At 36.9% G+C, this 19479-nt stretch overlaps 1 protein-coding gene across 1 annotated transcript; it reads left to right on the top strand.

Annotated features, from left to right (window-relative positions):
- Positions 1-124: 124 nt before the first annotated feature.
- On the top strand, positions 125-19479 carry LOC127966075 (oxysterol-binding protein-related protein 9-like; the record flags this gene model as incomplete). Its single annotated transcript, XM_052566931.1, has 14 exons — positions 125-278; positions 1368-1418; positions 2947-3025; positions 8201-8274; positions 12186-12281; positions 12384-12431; positions 12962-12991; positions 13088-13138; positions 13680-13718; positions 15561-15654; positions 15865-15969; positions 17791-17950; positions 18309-18415; positions 19379-19479. Coding segments are annotated over exons 1-14 (1146 nt in total), but the record flags the coding sequence as incomplete, so codon positions are not given.

Here is a 19479-nt window from a genome sequence, read left to right as displayed (position 1 = left end):
TATGCGTATATCTAAATCCTAGTTAGATTTCATTCTCGTTGACTTTCACCATGCCATCTTGCACATATGAAAGATCCAGAAGTAGGCACGGTTCAGCACGTGACGTCAGACGCTTGGTTTTTGTCGCCGAGCGCTCCTCCCCGCGAGCACTCAGGCAAAGTGTAAAAATGGCGTCCATCATGGAGGGTCCGCTGAGCAAATGGACTAACGTCATGAAGGGATGGCAGTACCGCTGGTTCGTACTAGACTATAACGCCGGGTTGCTGTCATACTATACTGTAAGTTTTTCTTGCATGGCTGTGTGATATGAGAGAGGTTTGATCACTAAGTTGCCTGTTCCACGATCGTTTAATGTTGGGAAGGAAATGAGCACTCGCAGGCCTGTCAGGAGTTGCAATCTCAGCTGTTTGGGGCGGGGCTTAGTATAACTGACCGCGACTTCAGCCAATCCGGGCTTCGCTGGGGAAGCCGTCAGCCAATGAGCAGCTAGACTTTATGTGTTGCCAACATGAAGGCCACCTCCCTTGTAAAAAAAAAAATGCTTACAGTAGTAACGTTAGTTTAGTTCGCAAAATTTGAAGGGTGGAAGCGAACACATGTTACCTCTGTTTTGGATGCGTTAACTGCAGGATATTAAATTTCTTAACGTACATTTATAGCTTTCAGACTTCATCCGAAAAGCTCTATAATGTTCAAAAACAAGATAAATAGCTAAGCTAAGAGCCCAGGTGCTGTCAGTTAATCATCCATAAGCTAACGTTTGAGCTCTCAGGTTTGTTAATGCGTACATATAAGCCATATCTTTTTTAGACAGTGATTGTTTATTGACACAGGGTTAAACATGTAAAAAAATAACTATTCACTCTGATTTCCTTGGTTTACTGTCACGGTAATACTGAATGTGATCCAAATATTCAACTGTCAAACTGTCTAACAGCGATATAAAGCGGAAAGCGTTTAAATATGTATACATACACACAGATTATACAACTATTTTTTATTATATAAATTATAATATATTTATGTGTGTATGTTATGTACTCACACACACACACACACACACACACACATATATATATATAACTTATATATGCATAACATATATGTGTGTGTGTGTGTGTAGTTTTTATATTAATACCTCTGTTTTGCATGTCCCACTTTCCAGAGTACTACCATTGTGAAGATACCTTTACATGTCATGTTAACATGCCTTTTTTTTACAGTATGTTGTAAATTGGTTACACATATGACTTTAGACCCAGCATATTGTGAACTTTTTAAATCTTCAGCAAAGTGAGACTTGAATGTATTCCAGCCCTGTCTTGGTCGTTTGATGAAATGCTTCTTTACCACTCTGTATCCTTCAGTCCAAGGACAAGATGATGCGTGGCTCCAGAAGAGGCTGTGTGCGACTTCGGGTAAGAAGCTTTCTTTATTGTTAAAGCAGGACTAAGTTGAATCTGGTCTTACTCGTTTTTTTCTAGTCCATCATTTCAGTGATTAACTCATGTTCGTGGCTCTTTTTGTTCTGGCTATTATTCTTGTTTAATTATGCTATTACGTTAACCCTAGAAGCTGTTGAGAATCTGTCATCAGGATATTCTAGTACAGATGAAGAATTTAAAAAAAGGATGCGACATGATTTTATGATTTCTGCATTGTATATTAATAGCGGTAGACTGCATCTATTAATGAGGCTAATATCTTCTCTGAGGTGTCCACAATGGGTTCAGGTCTGGGTTTTGTCAGATTTACATCAGATTTAGTAAAACATTTCTATGTGGTCCTCACTTAGTATACAGTGATGGTAAAACAATAAAGAGCGCTTCTCAAACTGTTGCTGCAATACATTAGAAGCTTTTTGTATGGTTTGGCTTTAGGATTTGTTTCCATTGTAATCATCAGACCCTCACACAAACCCGGTATATTCAGAGATGTGCATCTGACTCAGGATGTGCTAGAAATGCTTCACCTCTTAAATACAATGCTTCGCAAACTCTTCACCAGCAGATGGCACACTCTTCAGTTCAATATGCAGAGGACAGTTATGAAATATGTACATTACAGCTGAGAGAAATTGTTATAATTTAAAGAGTAGAGTTAATTTGTTAAAGGGAGCATGGTATTGTAAGTATTCTAGTTGTAGTTAATGATTAAAGAGGCAGTAAAAATTATCATCACCAGGTTTGTGTTCATAATCTCTATTATGGCAAAAAAATGAAGATGGATGACGTTTCTCTGTTAATTAAAGAGTTTTGTGTATTTCCTTTTATGTATTGTGTATTGCATAGCTTTAACTGATGATCTCCAAATTGCCTGACAGTGAGCAGTTAACGTAAATTTAAGACAGGTTAAAAGTGCTTAGGGCGTTGGCTTATTTTTCTCAAGGCCTGAAGTCTGATCTGAGCAGTTATTGCTGTCTTCCTGTTGATAACCAGTAAAGACACTTCCTGGCACATTTGTACTTAAAGTAAAAGCTTAGTGTTTTCCTTTAGATTTGCAGCATTTTTTTATTCAAAACAATGTCATGTTTTCAAAGTGCTCTGTTTAAATGTTTTGTAAAGTTAGAAATGCTTTTAGAGTTTTGAATGATCAGGATTTGCCGTTGTAGACCATCAGGTATGAAAGAGTTAATAGTCTCATCTTGTTCCTCTAGCCCTGTAATACTTACTGAATGTGCTGCAGTTTTTCACCTCACTCTCTCTCTCTTTCTCTCCATCCTCCTTTCTCGGTTTCCATCTGCTTCCCCTTTCTCTCTTGTCATTTTATCCTCCCTTTTCCACCTTGTTCCCCTCTCTTTCTCTTACTCCACCCATTCTCCCCCACCCCTTTCCTTCTCTCTCTCTGTGTGTAAGGGAGTGGGGCAGAGGAACAGATAGAAAGAGAGAGGGAGCGAATGACGTGTCCCTCAGTCTGAATGGCTATTGCTGCGTTCCTTTTTTGCAGGGAGCTGTGATTGGGATCGATGACGAGGACGACAGCACTTTCACCATTACCGTGGACCAGAAGACTTTCCATTTTCAGGGTGAGGTCTCCGTTCTCTTGTTCTTCTACTGCTTTTGGCTTTTCCTTCTCCTCTCTCATCTTCTGTTCTTTGGCACCTCCTGCTGTGATGCTTTTAACCAGTGTTTATAGTGCGGCCATCAGCCGGCTGCTCACGTGTGCCCTGTATCTCTCTCTCTCTCTCTCTCTCTCTTCTCTCTCTCTCTCTCTCTCTCTCTCTCTCTCTCTCTCTCTCTCCGTACTGCTCATCCCTCCTCTTTCCACTCTATTTATTTTTGCTCTTGCTTACTCATTCTACCCCACATGCTCTTTCTCATTTTGATTTAAAGAGGTTTATGAAAACAGTAACATTCAGCATTCTACTGCAAACATGACCCACTCGCATCAGTTGCGCGCAGACAATCTAGACATACATTAGGCCTGGTGCATTTGTCCGGCTTATCTCTTGCGACCACTGACTGGGACGATCTGCAGATCTCATAGTTTTGTGAATTGAGATCAGAAGCTCTCCGGTTTTTTTTCCAGGATCCGTGTTGAATTTCTGCTCAGAATTTCCTCCGAGCTGGAGGAACTCTTCGAGAAACGGAGTAGAACAGACAGTTTCACCGCAGAGTTACGCAAGGCTGCTGGCTGCTGAGCTCCAGGTTTTTAGCCTCTAGCCTCCACCTTCTCTCACTGGCTCATCTATCCTCCTCCACCCCCCCGGCATCCGCCCTGCCGGGGGTGCGTTCACTCTCCCCATGCCCTCACCCACTGCTATGTTCCGACACTGTATGCTGTGGCTTTACAGTAAGAAGGGTAAGGTCACGCTCTGCTGGGACTCGTGTGATTGCGTCTTCTGCAGTGACCGTTTATCATTGTGGTTTGCACTGATGATTGGTTTTAACCATGCTTTGTTTTTATTTACACTTGAAGTTGGCTGGTTGCGAGTTATTCGTTCTCAAGAGTTACCGGTTTTGAAAATACGTACGTGGTGGAATTGTTGAGTGTGTTAAGATTTTCGCTTTTATATTTCTCAATGATAGTTTTAGGCTCATCCCATCCTATGATAATTCTTAAATGCATATATTGAAGGAAAATTATTATTTTCTCTTTATTCATTTGCACTTTCACCAGCAAAATTAATTGCAGACATTCTTTGGTATCGTGTGACAGTTGTGCTATGGTATGCCAATCCAAATCTCTTTAGAAGAAAAAAAAAAAACTTGACCTGCCGTGTCAGATTTCCTGATGTGCGTTTGCATGTGTGTTTTTGAGTGTGAGTGTGGAGCTTGGGCTTCGGTTTCAACAATCTTTTCATACCATCCACCTCTTGAGATCCTCAGGGACTCATCCTATCAGTTCTCACATCTCCATTTGAGCAGGAGCCATTTACCCCAAAGCGGAAATGGTTTTGTGCCTCCTGATCTCAGTGTACCGGAATTGCAGCACAATCTTAACATCTTAATGCTCAATCATACGAATCCAGCATCTTTTATATGGTTCTTATAACTTTATTAGCATTGTTCTAATTTTGCCATGTTTGTGGTCCATACAGGGTGGGATGATTTGTAAAGAGAGATGTGTTCGGGTTAAACCTAAGCAAAACTGTGCTTTGTTTTTCTTGTTTCAACATGAAACATCATCAGGATTATAGCAGGCTGCCCACTGAGCTAAAACCAGACAACATGCTGTTAAGATGTTACAATGATTAAAAAAAAACCTTGCTCGAGAAATCCTCTTGCTAAATGATAATATGGTGTAATAAACACTCGCAGGACAGTAAAAACCATGTGAGCTTGAACTTTCAGAGCAGTGAATGTAAGAATATAGTTAAGCACCCCATTCAGCAAGATGCATCTGAGAATTAGGTGAGTTTGACCAGTCAGGATGTACTTGCCATTTAGAGGACCATCCATAATTCATCATACTCTTCTGTGGCCCAAGATCAGTCCGGCCTGAAAGCCCCTTTATTTTCTAAAAGCCTCTACCTGTCTTCCTCTCAGACACTTGACTGCAAAAACAAAAGCAGTTAAAAGCTCCCAGTGTCAGACACTGAGCTCCTGCTGGCAGTGGATCAGCATTCACATTCATGCTCCAGAGGGGGGAAAAAAAACACTCAGGGAGAAAGATTAGGAACAGTTGCATAGAGGAAGTGTGAGCTACTAGTGTCGGTCCGCAGGACAGAGCTAGCAGTGGAAAGATGCAGGGAGTCACATGAAAGCTGCAGTGAGTTTAGGAGGGACTGCAGGAGACCTCACGCACACATGTGCTCTCTTCCAAAACCTACTGAGCAAAGCAGCATTTCAAAGCTCTTTCCAGAAACAAAGGCTGATCAAAACTAAAGGTATAAGGCAGTTCACTATATTTTCTGGACAGATGGACACCAACCAGGGGAAGCACAATAAATAATTTATTTCATCTAATTATATTTCCGCTGTTTTTACATTTTAAATGACATTTTCCATCTTCTAATGATCACTTAAAATAAATTGTTTAATTACGAATTATTAAATAATAATGTCAAAACAAGCAAATGCATGTCCTTTTTATTAATACTGTACATTATAATTTTGTGACGACTAATAGTTTTGATACATTTTTACAATTATTTGAGTATTTATAATTTTATTTGGAGTCAGTAGGGTTTTTTTTTTTGTAATTCAGATTTAGAAATGCATTCCACTGATCAAAAATGACAAAAAGGCTATTACATTGTTACAAAAGATTTCTGTTTTGAATAAATGCTGTTCTTAAAAAAAAAAAAAAAAAGCACAATTGCTTTAAACATTAATGCAGTGATAAGAAAAAATTATCACCAAATCAGCATAATTATTTTTGGAGGATCATGTGACCGTGGAGACTGGAGTAATGACTGCTAAAAATTCAGATTCAAATTTTTTTTTTTTTTTTTACAATATTTCAGTTTTTACTTTAATAAATGCAGCCCTCTTGAGCATAAAATACTTCTCTTAAAAAAAAAATTCTAAAATTAATCTTAACAGCCACAAACATTTTAATGGTTGTGTGTAGAATTTGAATATCAACCATATATTGTACTGACGATGACATATAATCAATTATTTGCTTATTTGTGTCAGCCAGATTTTTTTTTATATATATAATATATATATATATAATATAATATATATATATATATATAAATATATAAAATCACTGCACCCTTAACACACACTCTTTTGTCTCTTTTGACTGTTACTCTTAGCTTCACAGTCCATCTTGTATTAGCTTATTGGCAAGTCTGGTGAAAACATCCTGCTTTGTGACAACAGCTGCTAGTGTGTTGCAGACATGTCCTTTCACATTCACTAGGTTTAAAAGGACTTGTGTAAACGATGAGAAAATTAGTTTGAGATCTGAAGTTTCTCTCTTTCTCTTGAATACTCCTGAGGTGTCGTTAGAAGGGCACATTGCTAAGGTGCCCTCATTCCACGCTGAAGTCCGCCATTCTCTCCAGTGATATGGGGATGGGGAGGAGTACAAAAGATAAGTAAAATAAGTTAACATTTGCTCAAAGAACATTCAATTCAAGTAGACAGCGATTTAAGTGTCTATTTCTTTGATGATGTTTCATTACATTGTTTATCATTTAAATTATATTATTAAATATATTATAAATGTATAAATTATTGCTGTTATTATTATTAATAAGAATAATAAGAATAATAATAAAACAATAATTCTTGTAGTCTTTAGGTCAATGTGAGCTTGTCCTCGTTGCCAAATAACAGACAAGTGCAGTGTTTTGTAATCAACTCTACTACCTCACCTAGTGAAATCTCATTGGCTAGCGAGGGAAGGTAGCCTGGCATCATGCGTCATGTGATCTCTGCTCCGGTCCTAGTAGCGCAGGGAGGGGCATGTTTGTTTTGGACGGTGACTCTCACACAGATCTGGGACATTGATTTCAAGCATGTTCCATAGATGCGGGATGGTTTTGGTGGTCCTTTGCGAACGCTGACACTTGTGTATTTTATTAGCAGGTAAAGAGAATCGCATGGTCTTTTCTTGAAGATATTAAACCATTTGTATTTTTGATGTTTCTGGTTAACGTGTATTGATTATTAACCAATTCTGTGTATGTGTAACACTACCATTTCTGAAGGTTAGTCTGTCATCGATAAGGTCGCCTATTCAGCTGTATTTGAATTGGTTACAGAAGTGGTGATTGTATGTGTCAGATCTGCTTTGTGCTTGTGAAAGCTTTCAGATTTTAGACCTTCTTCCATTGAAGTGTCAGCTATATGTTATGTCTGGAGTGTTTGTCTGTTCCCTGTCTATACACTTTTTATCTCATCAAATCAAGCCTTAGAGGAACTACATATAGTACTGATGATTTACCTCATGTCATTTGATGCTTTATGTTTCTCTTTTTTTTCTGTGGAGCACAAAAAGAGACGCTTTGAGGAATGTTCATGCTGCTCTTTTTACATACAATGAAAGTGGATAGTGAACAGTGGCTGTAAAAAAAACAAAAAACAAAGAGCATTATAAAAGTGGTCAGTACAGCTTTTGCCCTATATTTTAAGTTTTCTGATGTCATGATAGCTTGGTTTAGGCCAAATTGAAGTCATTATTTACTGAAAACCGTCTCCTTCACTGAAGCGACAAATCTTATTCTTGCGTGAGTGGCAGGTTTGATTGTGTGTAAACATGAATGAGAAAGTTCAATGGAATGAATAAAATTGTGTTTTGAACAACATGGGAGTGAGTAAATGATTAAAGAATTGTATTTCACATGAATTATCCCTTTAGGGTGCAATAATTTGTTGACCTGACTGTTAGAAACTCCTACTTGTACTTTATGCTTGAGCTTTATAATTTTATGCTTGATTTATAGATCTTTTTAAGCGCAGAGGCTGTTTTAGTCACACCTTGGCTTTTCTGAAATTTCATCCCTGGTTTCTACAAGAAACTTCATCATGAGTGTTATTTACCGTTCGTATTTACACAAGGGCAGAGGCTTTAATTTGTGTCTGTTCTTGTTTAACTTAAGCCACAACCCTGTCTTGTCTTCGTGTAACTCTGCCTGTTTTCATTAAGGAAAACCAGATAGGACAACAGAACTGTAGCTGTACCTGTCACCTTTACAGTTGCACAGAGGGTCATTCTCCACTCTCCATTTCACATGGTGTGTGTTTGCAGTCCGCCTGCTTATTACTAATGGATGTGTTTTTGGATGTCCCCCCCTCCCCAGCCCGTGACGCAGACGAGCGGGAGAAGTGGATTCATGCCTTAGAGGGGACGATTCTTCGCCACACCCTTCAGCGGGTAAGAGCCACATCAATGCCACATGTACCACATTTATGATCTCAGAGAGGAGAACATTTTAATAAAATGTGCTTAAAGACCTCATGGTTTTATGCTGTACTCTATATGCTGTACTGCTAAAATGTATAAAGTAAAAGTTATATATGAGTATATGGTGTTTTTTTTTAAATATATATAAAGTATCTCTTTCGCCAGCTACCAGTTGCTTGAGAACTAAGTGGCTAGAATTTATACATTTTGTCTTAAATTTGTCAAATCCTTTGTGATAGCAAAAGTCAGTTTAAGAAATTTTGTTTTCCTAAAATAGGGAAATGTGTCTTCCCATCGTCTGTCATTACGAAAGCATAATGTATTTTTAATTAGAGTTTGTGTAAGATTGGCTTTTTTTAATGATCTGAAAACTGCAAAAAAAGGCCTGAAGAGGAGCTCTGAGGGGTACTGTATGCATTAAACATGCCCGTCTGCTCCATGCCAAAGGAAGAAACCAGGACAGGCTAAGAAAATCATGCAGCTTTATAGTTTTCCCCCCATTTTGTAAATATATTTTTTTTAAAGATACATTTCTTTCCTCTATATTCTTTCCCTCATCCTCTCCTCCCAAGGATCTCGGTGTTCCTACTCTACCTTAGCAATGTGTCAAAAAAAAAAAAACTAGGAACTGCTGACTAGTAACGGCATGTACCTACATACAGATTGTGTGCAGCTATCCGGTCACATGATCTCCAACAGCCAATCACAGCTCTGCTTATTCAGCTAGCCCCTCCTGTGCAGCGGGTGACAGATCCAATCACCGTACTGTATTTTGTTTCCTACAGTCTGTAAAGCTTATGCTACTTTTTCTTCTTCTTTTTTTCTTTTGAGGAAGTCTACTCTTCCTGGTCAAGTGTGGTTTAAAGAATGGCTCTGAATGAGCTGGAAAGTCAATAGGTATTTGTTCACCTTATCCCCTCCTCCTTTAGAGGGGAACTTACAGGAAAGGGTTTGCGAACTAATACTGAAAGTGTTTCTGTGAATGTGGGTCAGATTTGTGGAGGCATGTCCTGCACTGGCAAGAACAGAGTGAGTATCTTTGTTTTGCTGGGATTTACTAATGCGTTAAATCATGCTGTGTGTGTGAGTGTGGACAGGTAGGGGTGGGTGTGTGAGTGTGTGTGCATTGACAAAAGCAGGAAAGCATTTGCTTGCTCAAATAGAGAGGGCATGGGTCACACTTAAATGTGTAGTTACTTTTCTACTAACTTGAGATTTGCAGTCTCAGCCACATTGTGTGTGTGTAAGGTCTGTGCTAACATAATACAGCACATGACTTGGAGTCAGACCTTTGTGTTTGCCTTTCAAATGTGTCACTAGTGGGTTTGTCTCCTAAAAAGACACAACAATAGCCTATGCACCCCATGTAGGCCTAGTTGATTCATGCTGAAATATTCCCTGCAGTTGTTGGATGTTCAGATTTTCTGCTATGAGTCAGACTGAAAGAGTGAGTCAGTGGGAACAGCTTCCTGTCTGGACAATCTGTGTGTTCAGGTCAGGTGTGTGTCAACCATGTAGCTATCAGCGTGCCACAGCTTTCCTCTGCCAGGCACAGGATAATATATTTATGTAATGCTCTCTTGGGGGTTGCAAATGGTTGTTAAAAGGCATTTTGGCAATTTGTTCATGCCAAAATAGCAGATCTCAGGCCTGCCGGGAGGTGAGATGTTTATGGTGCCTGTAGGATATGACCAGGCATACTTAACTAGAGAATTGTGAGAAACATGTTTTTCAATAAAAGTGTATGTCAGATATATTAGCATCATATTAGCATCATGTTTCAAGTCCGTTTCTGAACTGCCCTCTGAGGTTATTTATGTGCTATTTGGGGGGGTATTTAAGAAATGTTCCATTCTTATTCTGTTTAAAATAGAATGAATAAAGTAAAGAATAGTTCCAATCCTGTTTGTATATTCACAGTTCTTGAACAAAAATTAAAAAAATGGTTTCTAATACTAGTTTAAAAGTAAAAAAAATAAAAAGTTGATTCTCATATTTATTTTTTGTTTTATAGTATTATTGTTAAAGATTGTTTTATTATAGAATTTTTATCATTGATTAAATTGAAAGATTCTGCATGATTTTTATTAGTACTATTGTTGTTACTTGTGTGTTTTTGTATAGTTTACATTTACTCATTTAGCTGACGCTTTTATCCAAAGCGACTTACAATTGCTTTATATGTCAGAGGTCGCACGCCTCTGGAGCAACTAGGGGTTAAGTGTGTTGCTCAGGGACACATTGGTGTCTCACAGTGGATTCAAACCCAGGTCTCTCCGACCAATGGCACGCGTCTTATCCACTGCGCCATCACCACCCCATTGATTGCTTCTTAAGTATTGAAACAATGCTATTAATGTTACCATGAATATTACCATTGCACATAAATAAAAAGGAAAAAGAAAATCCACCATAACAATCATACCTACTCAGATCCACAATACATTGTTAAATATCTTTTGAATAGATGTGTTGGTCACAAAGAAGAGCAGAGGTTGCATAACTGTTAGGATGCTAGTTTGCCAGAAACAACTTTAGTTTAATTTAAAGGCAGCAAAACTCTCATTAAATCTTTTATTGTGCGTCTACATGCATGTGTTCTCAGTAAACTCAATGAATCAAATGGTTTCATTCTGATATTCCACTTAACCTTTGATTCCGGGGTGGATTTGCTCTGCTCCTGCAGACTTTGACCTAGTTTTATAATGTTTACTGTTTTGACCGACAGTCAGCTGTCCATGGCTTTTCTTCATTTTCCCATGCAGTTCATTTCTGCCGATCTCCACCGCGATGTCTCTTATGAGGTCCGGCAAGATACAAAACTCGCGACAGTGACCCCCAGACCAGGGAGTACCTCTCTTATAAAGGCTGCTGCCAACATTGCCTGTGCTATCTAAACTTCACTCATCGAAACCACCTGGGCTAGCCGCTATTAGCTTTAGTATTTCTTCTGATAGTTTACCTAAGAGGTCTGGAATAACTTAAGGTTGTATTTGTGGTTATGCTATATAGAAGGAATCGTAGTTTGCCTTTCGTAAGGTTACAGTAATAACATTTAAACATCTTGATCTATTTATAAGTAAGCTGTTTTAATGTTTCAGAGAGTAATCACTTGTGTAATTTAACAAATTTGTGTGTGTTATGAGTTTAGGGAAGACATCACGTCTCCTAGGAGAAGTGTCATGACATAAAGCATGTGCTTTAAAAAGTAGTTATTTTATTTGTGTATAATAAATAAAATGAGCATACATTCTGTTGACAGTTTATTTAAAAAAAAAAAAATCTATTTTTTTTATTTAAAATGTACCCTATTTTTAAAATGTCTAATTTAGTACTTTGAGTAAGTAAAACTGAAATGAATCCATGAAAATTGTTGGTTAATTGTATGGTGTAATGATCAACATTAAAATCCAGGTCTGCATATATCAGTCATGACAAGTCTGTTGATCATATTTTCCGTTTCCCTTTTTCCAACCTATAATTGTTTGACTCCGTCACATAGAAAGGCTCAGAAATATTATGACACAAGATAGTGATCAGCTCACCTCATGTCCTAGAAACAAACACTATTTGATGCGTGTTTTTTTTTTTTTTGCTTTCTAGATTTCTAGTATCAGTAACTATCAATAACCAGTCACAAGGCTGTGCCCTTTATTCTACAGTTCAGTTCAGTGTCAGTCGCTCTCATGGTCCGATCTCTGTTTATGCCAGTTGTCTAATTGTGTGATTCAGTTAAAGCTGTTAGAGAGAAATGTGAACAGGCAAGGGGCAGTTCTTCTCAGTTCCTCTCGAAAGCAGAACGTGACTGAGCTTAGGACACCATGGAAGCTTTTATACGCTGTAGAAGGACTGAAACTGATCCCTGTCACTTTCACTTGCAGGAGGCAGAAACAGGATTCGTTCCCAGCGTTCATGACTTCGACAAGAAACTAGCTGAAGCTGATGCGTATTTGCAAATTTTGATCGACCAGTTAAAAGTAAGGGTTTTTCTTATCATAAGACCTCATCGTGACTCAAAAATGCCTTGTGTTTTGAGTTGACATTTTCCTCATACATTGCTTTCTTGTTGCATCCTATAGCTCTTCGATGAGAAGATTAAAGACTGCAAAGAAGATGAGTCACGCAGAGTAAGACATATTCATTTTTATTTGTCATCAGAGGTGCATTGTCTTTCAGAGTCTTCCTGCCAGGCGCAGTATATACTGTAGCAGAGACAGTTCACTTGTATTACAATAGCTGTGAGTAACAGGAACGCCCAATATAACATCTCTATTGAAGGACATCCCACCTTCCATTTAAAAGCCAGAGTAAATTCATGTCTGATCAAAATGTAGAGCTTTAATATGATATCATGCTTTAGCTGGCACGTTAAACTGTTACTTGTAGGTCGGTTAGCTGTCAAAAAATTAATATGTATAAGTATATTGTTATTGTTCAAATGCAGAGAAATTCTAAAGATATTTCACATACCAAATTCGGAGCCAGGATTTTACAGAGTCACATTTTATGGGAATGAAACTCATGAGACTGTCTCAGGCTTTCGTTTCTGCTTTTTGTAAGGTTTTTTTAAAGGTGCGTCTTTGTTTTTAATCCAAGAGCATTTCACAATTGTAACAGAAACTGTCCCTTTTCTTCTTCTTCATTGTCCTATTCACAGAAAATCGAGAACCTGAAGGACACGACTTGTGTAAGAGCGTCTGCACCTTCACCCTCTTAATGCATTTTGTATCTAATTTTGGTAGTGGAATGCATTTTCATTCGTTGTTTATTTTTATTTTTTTAGAGTATGGTAGAGTCCATCAAACACTGTATTGTACTACTACAGATTGCCAAGGTAAAACGCTTGTCTCTCAAGCTCAGAATGTGTATGCACCTGTGTTTTGTCTGCCCACTGTGTTAATATTTATGCGTCTTGTGTAACCCAACCTGTAATTTTCCATAACTCTGTTAATGTTTATTTTGGCCGACGTGAACATTCCAGCAGGTACCATGGTAACGGTTTGGAGAGGTGATTCTCCTACTTTAAGGCCATGTTCACACAGCAGCAGGATACGATTGTCAAGCTGGTTTTACAGTGCTAAGTATGGTTATGCTCACATTGACCTAAAAATGTTACCATGATTGGACTTGTTTATCAAAAAACATTGTATCGAGCTCCTGTAAGTTTTACTGTGAATGTGGACCTGTTAGTAAATACGGCCGACAATCCCAAACACTGACTGTGTGAACATAGCCTGAGAGATTGAGTAGGTTAAAATACCTTATTGCTTTAAATTAAAGCAGAGACATTTGCATATTTTTTTTTTTTTTGCTTACTCCCAACTGTGGAGTTGCCTTATTTCTCAATTTGTGTTTTCTTTTTTTAAAATTTGAAGGATCAAAGTAAAGAACAGCAACACGCAAACGGACTGATAGTAAGTCTTGACATTCCTTAGCAATGAACTAGTCCAAATCAGACAGTGCTACTGTTCTCTCTTCCACAGAAATCAAGTTCAGTAAAACTGAACCGAGATGTGCATGACCTTGATCGGAGGGCTCTGCCCACCATGTCTACATCTCTCTCATTTTTTCCTCTGCTTTTATTCTTTCATACACTACCTGTCGGGTAATTCTGGGCCTGTCCTTTCCTGTGGTCATGATTTGCAAAAAAATTAAACATCAATACTTCTTTCCGACATTGTGATTGAACCCAACTGCTTAAGCCCTGCAAATATAAAACACGCATACGTGCACGCAACATAATCATTGATTTTCCGTTGTCAAACATTCTATTGAACCATGTGGGACAAATGGATACAGATCTATGACAACCTGCCCAGAGGCTCTCATTGGGTCAATAACCATCAAGGCTAGTGCTGAAGTGACCTACAGTAATCATCAACTGCGTTTAATACTTCTCACAGACTGGTTTAGTTCAATATGGCTAAAAAAGCCAAATCTATAATTCATATATAATGTTTCTTGCACATTTATAGCAGATAAAAAAAAAATGCAAGGAGTATTTAGAGACTTTTACCAAATGTTGTATTCTCTGTTTTTGGAATCTGAGTTTCTTCCTTCTGAATCTGTGATTGCCATCTTTTTTCCCCTGACCTGAGTGTCTCTTGATTTAATCTCATTCTATTGATTATGTATTCACTGCAGAGCTTTAATTGCTCCAGTTGGCTTTTAATTAAGAACGGCAGCCTCTGTTGTGGTACAACGAACAACAAGTTCTTTTGCAGAAAAGCCCCTCCAAACTCACTCCACTCGCTCCCCTGCATGCCTCCCATCCCCCCCCCCCCCCCTCACTTCTGTACCCTGTGATGTCAATGTTTTACTGTGCATGCTGGGTAGAGATTATTTATCTTTCTGTCTATTTGGTGTTTGATACACATGTTGATCTTGTCTTCATAATAGCCTTGTGTCTGAGTCTGTGCCGACTGACAGATGCTTAGTGTTTGATAACAGTAAGGCAGAGATTGACTCATAGTGATTTTTGCACATTGAGTTGATTCAGTGTGAAGGACATGGTCCACAGCTGTTAGGTTACTCATTTGGACACAGTGTATTATAAAGCATCATTGACTATTTCTGTGTCTCTGTGTGGAAAGAATCTGGACACGTAAAATGGTTAAAGTCAACACAAGTGGTAACTCATGTAACTTGCATAACATGACTTCTTATTGACACATGACATCAATTTAATGCAGCCTCACTGAATAAACTTACTAGTGTTAATTTCATGATTTCATGTTGTCTTTAACAATAAATAACTATACTATATACTGCTGTATATACATGTTAAATATACACAATACAAACACATATATTATGTAAACAAAAACTTATATTTTAAAAACTTCTAACTTATAAATGGATATTAAAAATTTTTTCAGTACCTTAAAGGGATAGTTCAGCATTCACTTCATTTAATCTCCTTTGTGCTGTTCAAAATCAGTGTGGAAAAATGTATCCAGGCCACTCTAAAATGAAAGTTCATTATACTTTCAAAGAATGCCCAATAGAAGTAAAAAGTCATACAGGTTTAGAACAACATTAGTGTAAGTGAATGATCCCCAAATAGTCATAATTAGATGAGCCATCCCTTTAAACAGTTCTGTTCACTGAATATCACAAGTCCTTGTTTCCCCTCGGGATTTCTGTGATAGTTGGGTTGTGCATTGAGACTGTGTAAATCTCCTATGAGAGGGTGTATTTATAACGTGTTTTGCTGTGAGAGCTGTGTTTTGTATCATGTCTGTGGTTCTCTGCAGAGCACCATAAACCCAGTGGATGGGGTATTCCAGCCTACCCCTCTCAACACCTCTGTAGTCAGTGCCATGCCAACGCAGACCACTCTACCCACAGGTGAGCTGTCTTTCTCTTTCTCCAGCTTATTCCTTAATAATGATGTGCATGTGTGTGTGTGTGTGTGTGTGTGTATATAAAATGCATATTTTGAAGGCTTCTTGGCTTTGGTAGTTTGGATTTGGAAACTCAAAGGTTAGATTTGGTTTGCAAATGTTGTGTGCGTTTATAAGGGCCATGGGCATATGAAGGGTGTGTGTTCATCTGTAGATGGAGCTCAGGTGTGTAAAACGGAACAGAGGCCTTCTTCTTTACCCGTGGGCCCTGTTGTTACGGTGATGGGCAGCCTTCAGACCCCCACTCCCAACAGCACAGGTACGAACCAACAATGAGACAGCCATCAAAGTAAACACATTCAATCTGATTTCAAAGTGTATATGTATATATATAAAATTCTATTATAAGTGTAAATAACATTTTATAATAAATATTATTTTATAATTAATTACTTGTTTTTTATCTTATGTTTTCTTGTTTAACTTTATACTTACATATTTGCATCAAATTTAAATGTGTGTGTATATACAAATATATATATATATATATATTTTTTTTATGAGTTCGAACAAATTAATCCATATTAAACTGTTACACGTGTGTGTGTGTGTGTGTGTGTGTGTGTGTGTAAAATGTTACATTTTAAATCAGTTTTAACATGGATTCATATTTTTCTATTTTTTTTTTTATTTTACATTTTTATTCGATCATATGTGAGCAAGTTTTGTATTTGTATTTATTATATTCATGCAGATGTTATATTTTAATCAGCGAATTCCCATTAGATTTAATCTGATCTTAGAATGAAGCTAAACTGTTTTTGGAAGAAAACATTGTATTTATGATAAAGTAAACTTTCGACTCATTCAACTGATGCCACTCTTTAACGTGAGCAGAAGCAGTATTTCCGTAGTATTCCGCTGCAGTGGCGATGCAGGCAGAGCTGTTCTCTCTGCAGTCAGTCTGTTTTCTCCTGACTGTCATTAGTGCTGGATACAGGGACTCAAAGAGCCCAGCTTCTGCTGAGGCAGAGCAGGAAGAGCTGAGCTCAGCAAAAACACAGCCGATCGGTAGCACTCTGGACAGCAGTGCAGGAAACTACGCATAAAACACAGTCAAGAGCTGACAAGTGCAGACTGCGAATCAGGGTTTTCCATTTATATTCATGCTGAAAGTGCTTGCGTTGTAGGCAGGGCTGATTTAATTGGACATCTTGGTCCTTTCAACACAACCAAACATATAATTTATTGTGCTGACAGCATCAGTAATGTGCATACTTTTTCATTTTCTGTTTTGTCTTTACATATCTGAATTACAATTGTGTAATAATTCTAGCATTTTTAAAAATGTTAATGTCCTTAATTGATAAGATAAAACTAGAAAATGTTTTTATATCATTACATTTTAAATAAACATGAAAAATGATTTTTTTCATTGCTATAAAGTAAAAAAAATAATACTAAAATACTAGTGTTTTTAAAGATCTTTTAATTTTTTTTATAGTAGTTGTAATAAAATACAAATAAAGGAAAATAAGGCAAAAAAGAAAATCTACTTTTGTTTTTTACATTTCAAATTAAAATGTATAGAATAAAAAAAGATTTTCACTAATATTTAAATTGTCATTCATATAAATATTCGTAATTCCAAAATAATACAAATTTTCAATGTTTTTTTATGTTAGGATGATTTCCTCAATTACGCTAATAATAAAATAAATTAAAATGATAGAAAATCTAATAAAACATGATTTTTAATTGAATACATTAGTTTCGTCAATAATGTCAAGTATTACATAAATAATACTTTATTATATAAAGACATTTTTCATTGAATAATGTTAATATGTCAAATATAACCAAATGTTTTTGCACTTTTTTTCAATCAGAGCTTTTGCTCATGAAATCAGCGTTGTACGTAGTGTAGTTTATTACCAAGCATGCAGATGAACTTTCCAGTCATTTATTTGAAGCCCATATGCTAGCCACTTATGCAAAAACACAAAACCTCAACCTATTTCTGAACTACAATGATTTCCGGCCATGGAATTGATTAAATGAGTGTGGTTAGTCATAGTTCCTCAGCACACTTGCATTTCTTTTCACATTTATTAGTTTAATTTTCTTCCTGTGGTTTTAGGGAGTGGTCCCTCGGCTCCCAGCAGCAGCGTGACTTCACCCAGTCACATGAACGTACCACCCCACACTGTCCCTGACTTCTCCTATTCCAGCAGTGAAGACGAGTTTTATGATGCTGATGAGTTTTATAACAGCAGCACCTCGCCGAAACACTGCATAGAGTGAGTTCAACACACACACCACACTGAAACACAGAATAGTGTAAGTAATGTACAGAAACACACACATAAAACCTTCTATATAATTAAAAACTCACTGAAGTACTGCTGCACAAGTCAATTATAGTAACATCACCTGCCCACATGCACATTAACTACCACTGCATAATCTGAAAACAGTAAGTACTGCTTTGAGATAAACACACTCCCACGCACTATTTACGGCAAACAAAAAGAAACACACACTGACCTAATTAAAACAGTGTATGGACTCACATACACACACAAACTCTATCTGCCATTGCCACACACTGTAATTTATTCTGGAATAAGCTGACTTGATGTTCTTGTGTATCTGCAGTTCGAACAGAACCGCTGATGTGAACAGTGAAGACAGCACAGCCCTGAAACGGCCAGACACCAACGAATCAATCAACTCCTCCATGTCGAACGGCACCACTGATGCAGGTACACAACACAACACACACGTCCCTCACGTTTAAGGTTCTCAAAATGAATCAGAGCAAATGCTGTGTTTGTGTTGTGTCTTCTTTCTTGGTGCTTGTGTTGAAAGTAAAGTGTGTGGTTTTATATATATATATATATATATATATATATATATATATATATATATATATATATATATATATATATATATATATATATTTAGAATTTAACAAACTTACCAGTTTTAACACCAACACACTCGACATGTCTTTAGTATAATTAAGATGAATTAGACTACTTAATGTTTATTATAATAAATATTTATTAACAATAATTAAGATGTTTTTGAAAAAAGTCTTTAATGTTCACCAATGTTGCATTTTTTTGAAATACAGTAAAGGCAGTAATATTTTGAAATATTGCTACTAATTAACAATAACTGCTTTCTGTTTTAATATTAATATATTGTGATGTAAATAAATGTCATTTATTATTTTGATGGCAAAACTGAAATATGATTTGGTGCGTTGGTTCTTATCAATGATTTAGAACAATTTGAAAAGTTTTTATGCTTAATATTTTCTTTTAAAAGGTGATTTATTTCAGGATTCTTTGATAGAAAGTTTATTATAACAGCATTTATTTAAAAAATATTTTTTGTAATATAAGTTATTTAATTGTAATTGTTTACTGTCACTTTTAAACAATTTGCATCCTTAGTGAATAAAATATACTTTTTAATCATATGCATAAAGAAACTACAGTTTTCACAAAAATATTAAGCAGCAAAAACTGATTTAAATCATAATAAGAAATATTCCTTGAGCCCCAGATCACAATATTACTGATGTTTACTATATTTTTGATTTTTGAATCTTGGTGAGCATAAAAATATTCTTTCAAAAACATTTAAATTAAACTTTTGGCCAGCAATGTGTGCACATGTTTGATTTATGTTCAGTGTTTGCTGTGTGTTTTTCTCAGATCAGTTTGACAGTCATGATGAGAGAGATGATGACCCTGAGGGTGAATCTGTGGAAGAACACAAAAGTGTCATCATGCATCTGCTGTCTCAAGTGCGACTG

The sequence above is a fragment of the Carassius gibelio genome, chromosome B10 (assembly GCF_023724105.1).
Source record: "Carassius gibelio isolate Cgi1373 ecotype wild population from Czech Republic chromosome B10, carGib1.2-hapl.c, whole genome shotgun sequence".
In the NCBI taxonomy this organism is placed as follows: domain Eukaryota; kingdom Metazoa; phylum Chordata; class Actinopteri; order Cypriniformes; family Cyprinidae; genus Carassius; species Carassius gibelio.
This window is presented reverse-complemented; position numbering and strand designations above follow the sequence as displayed.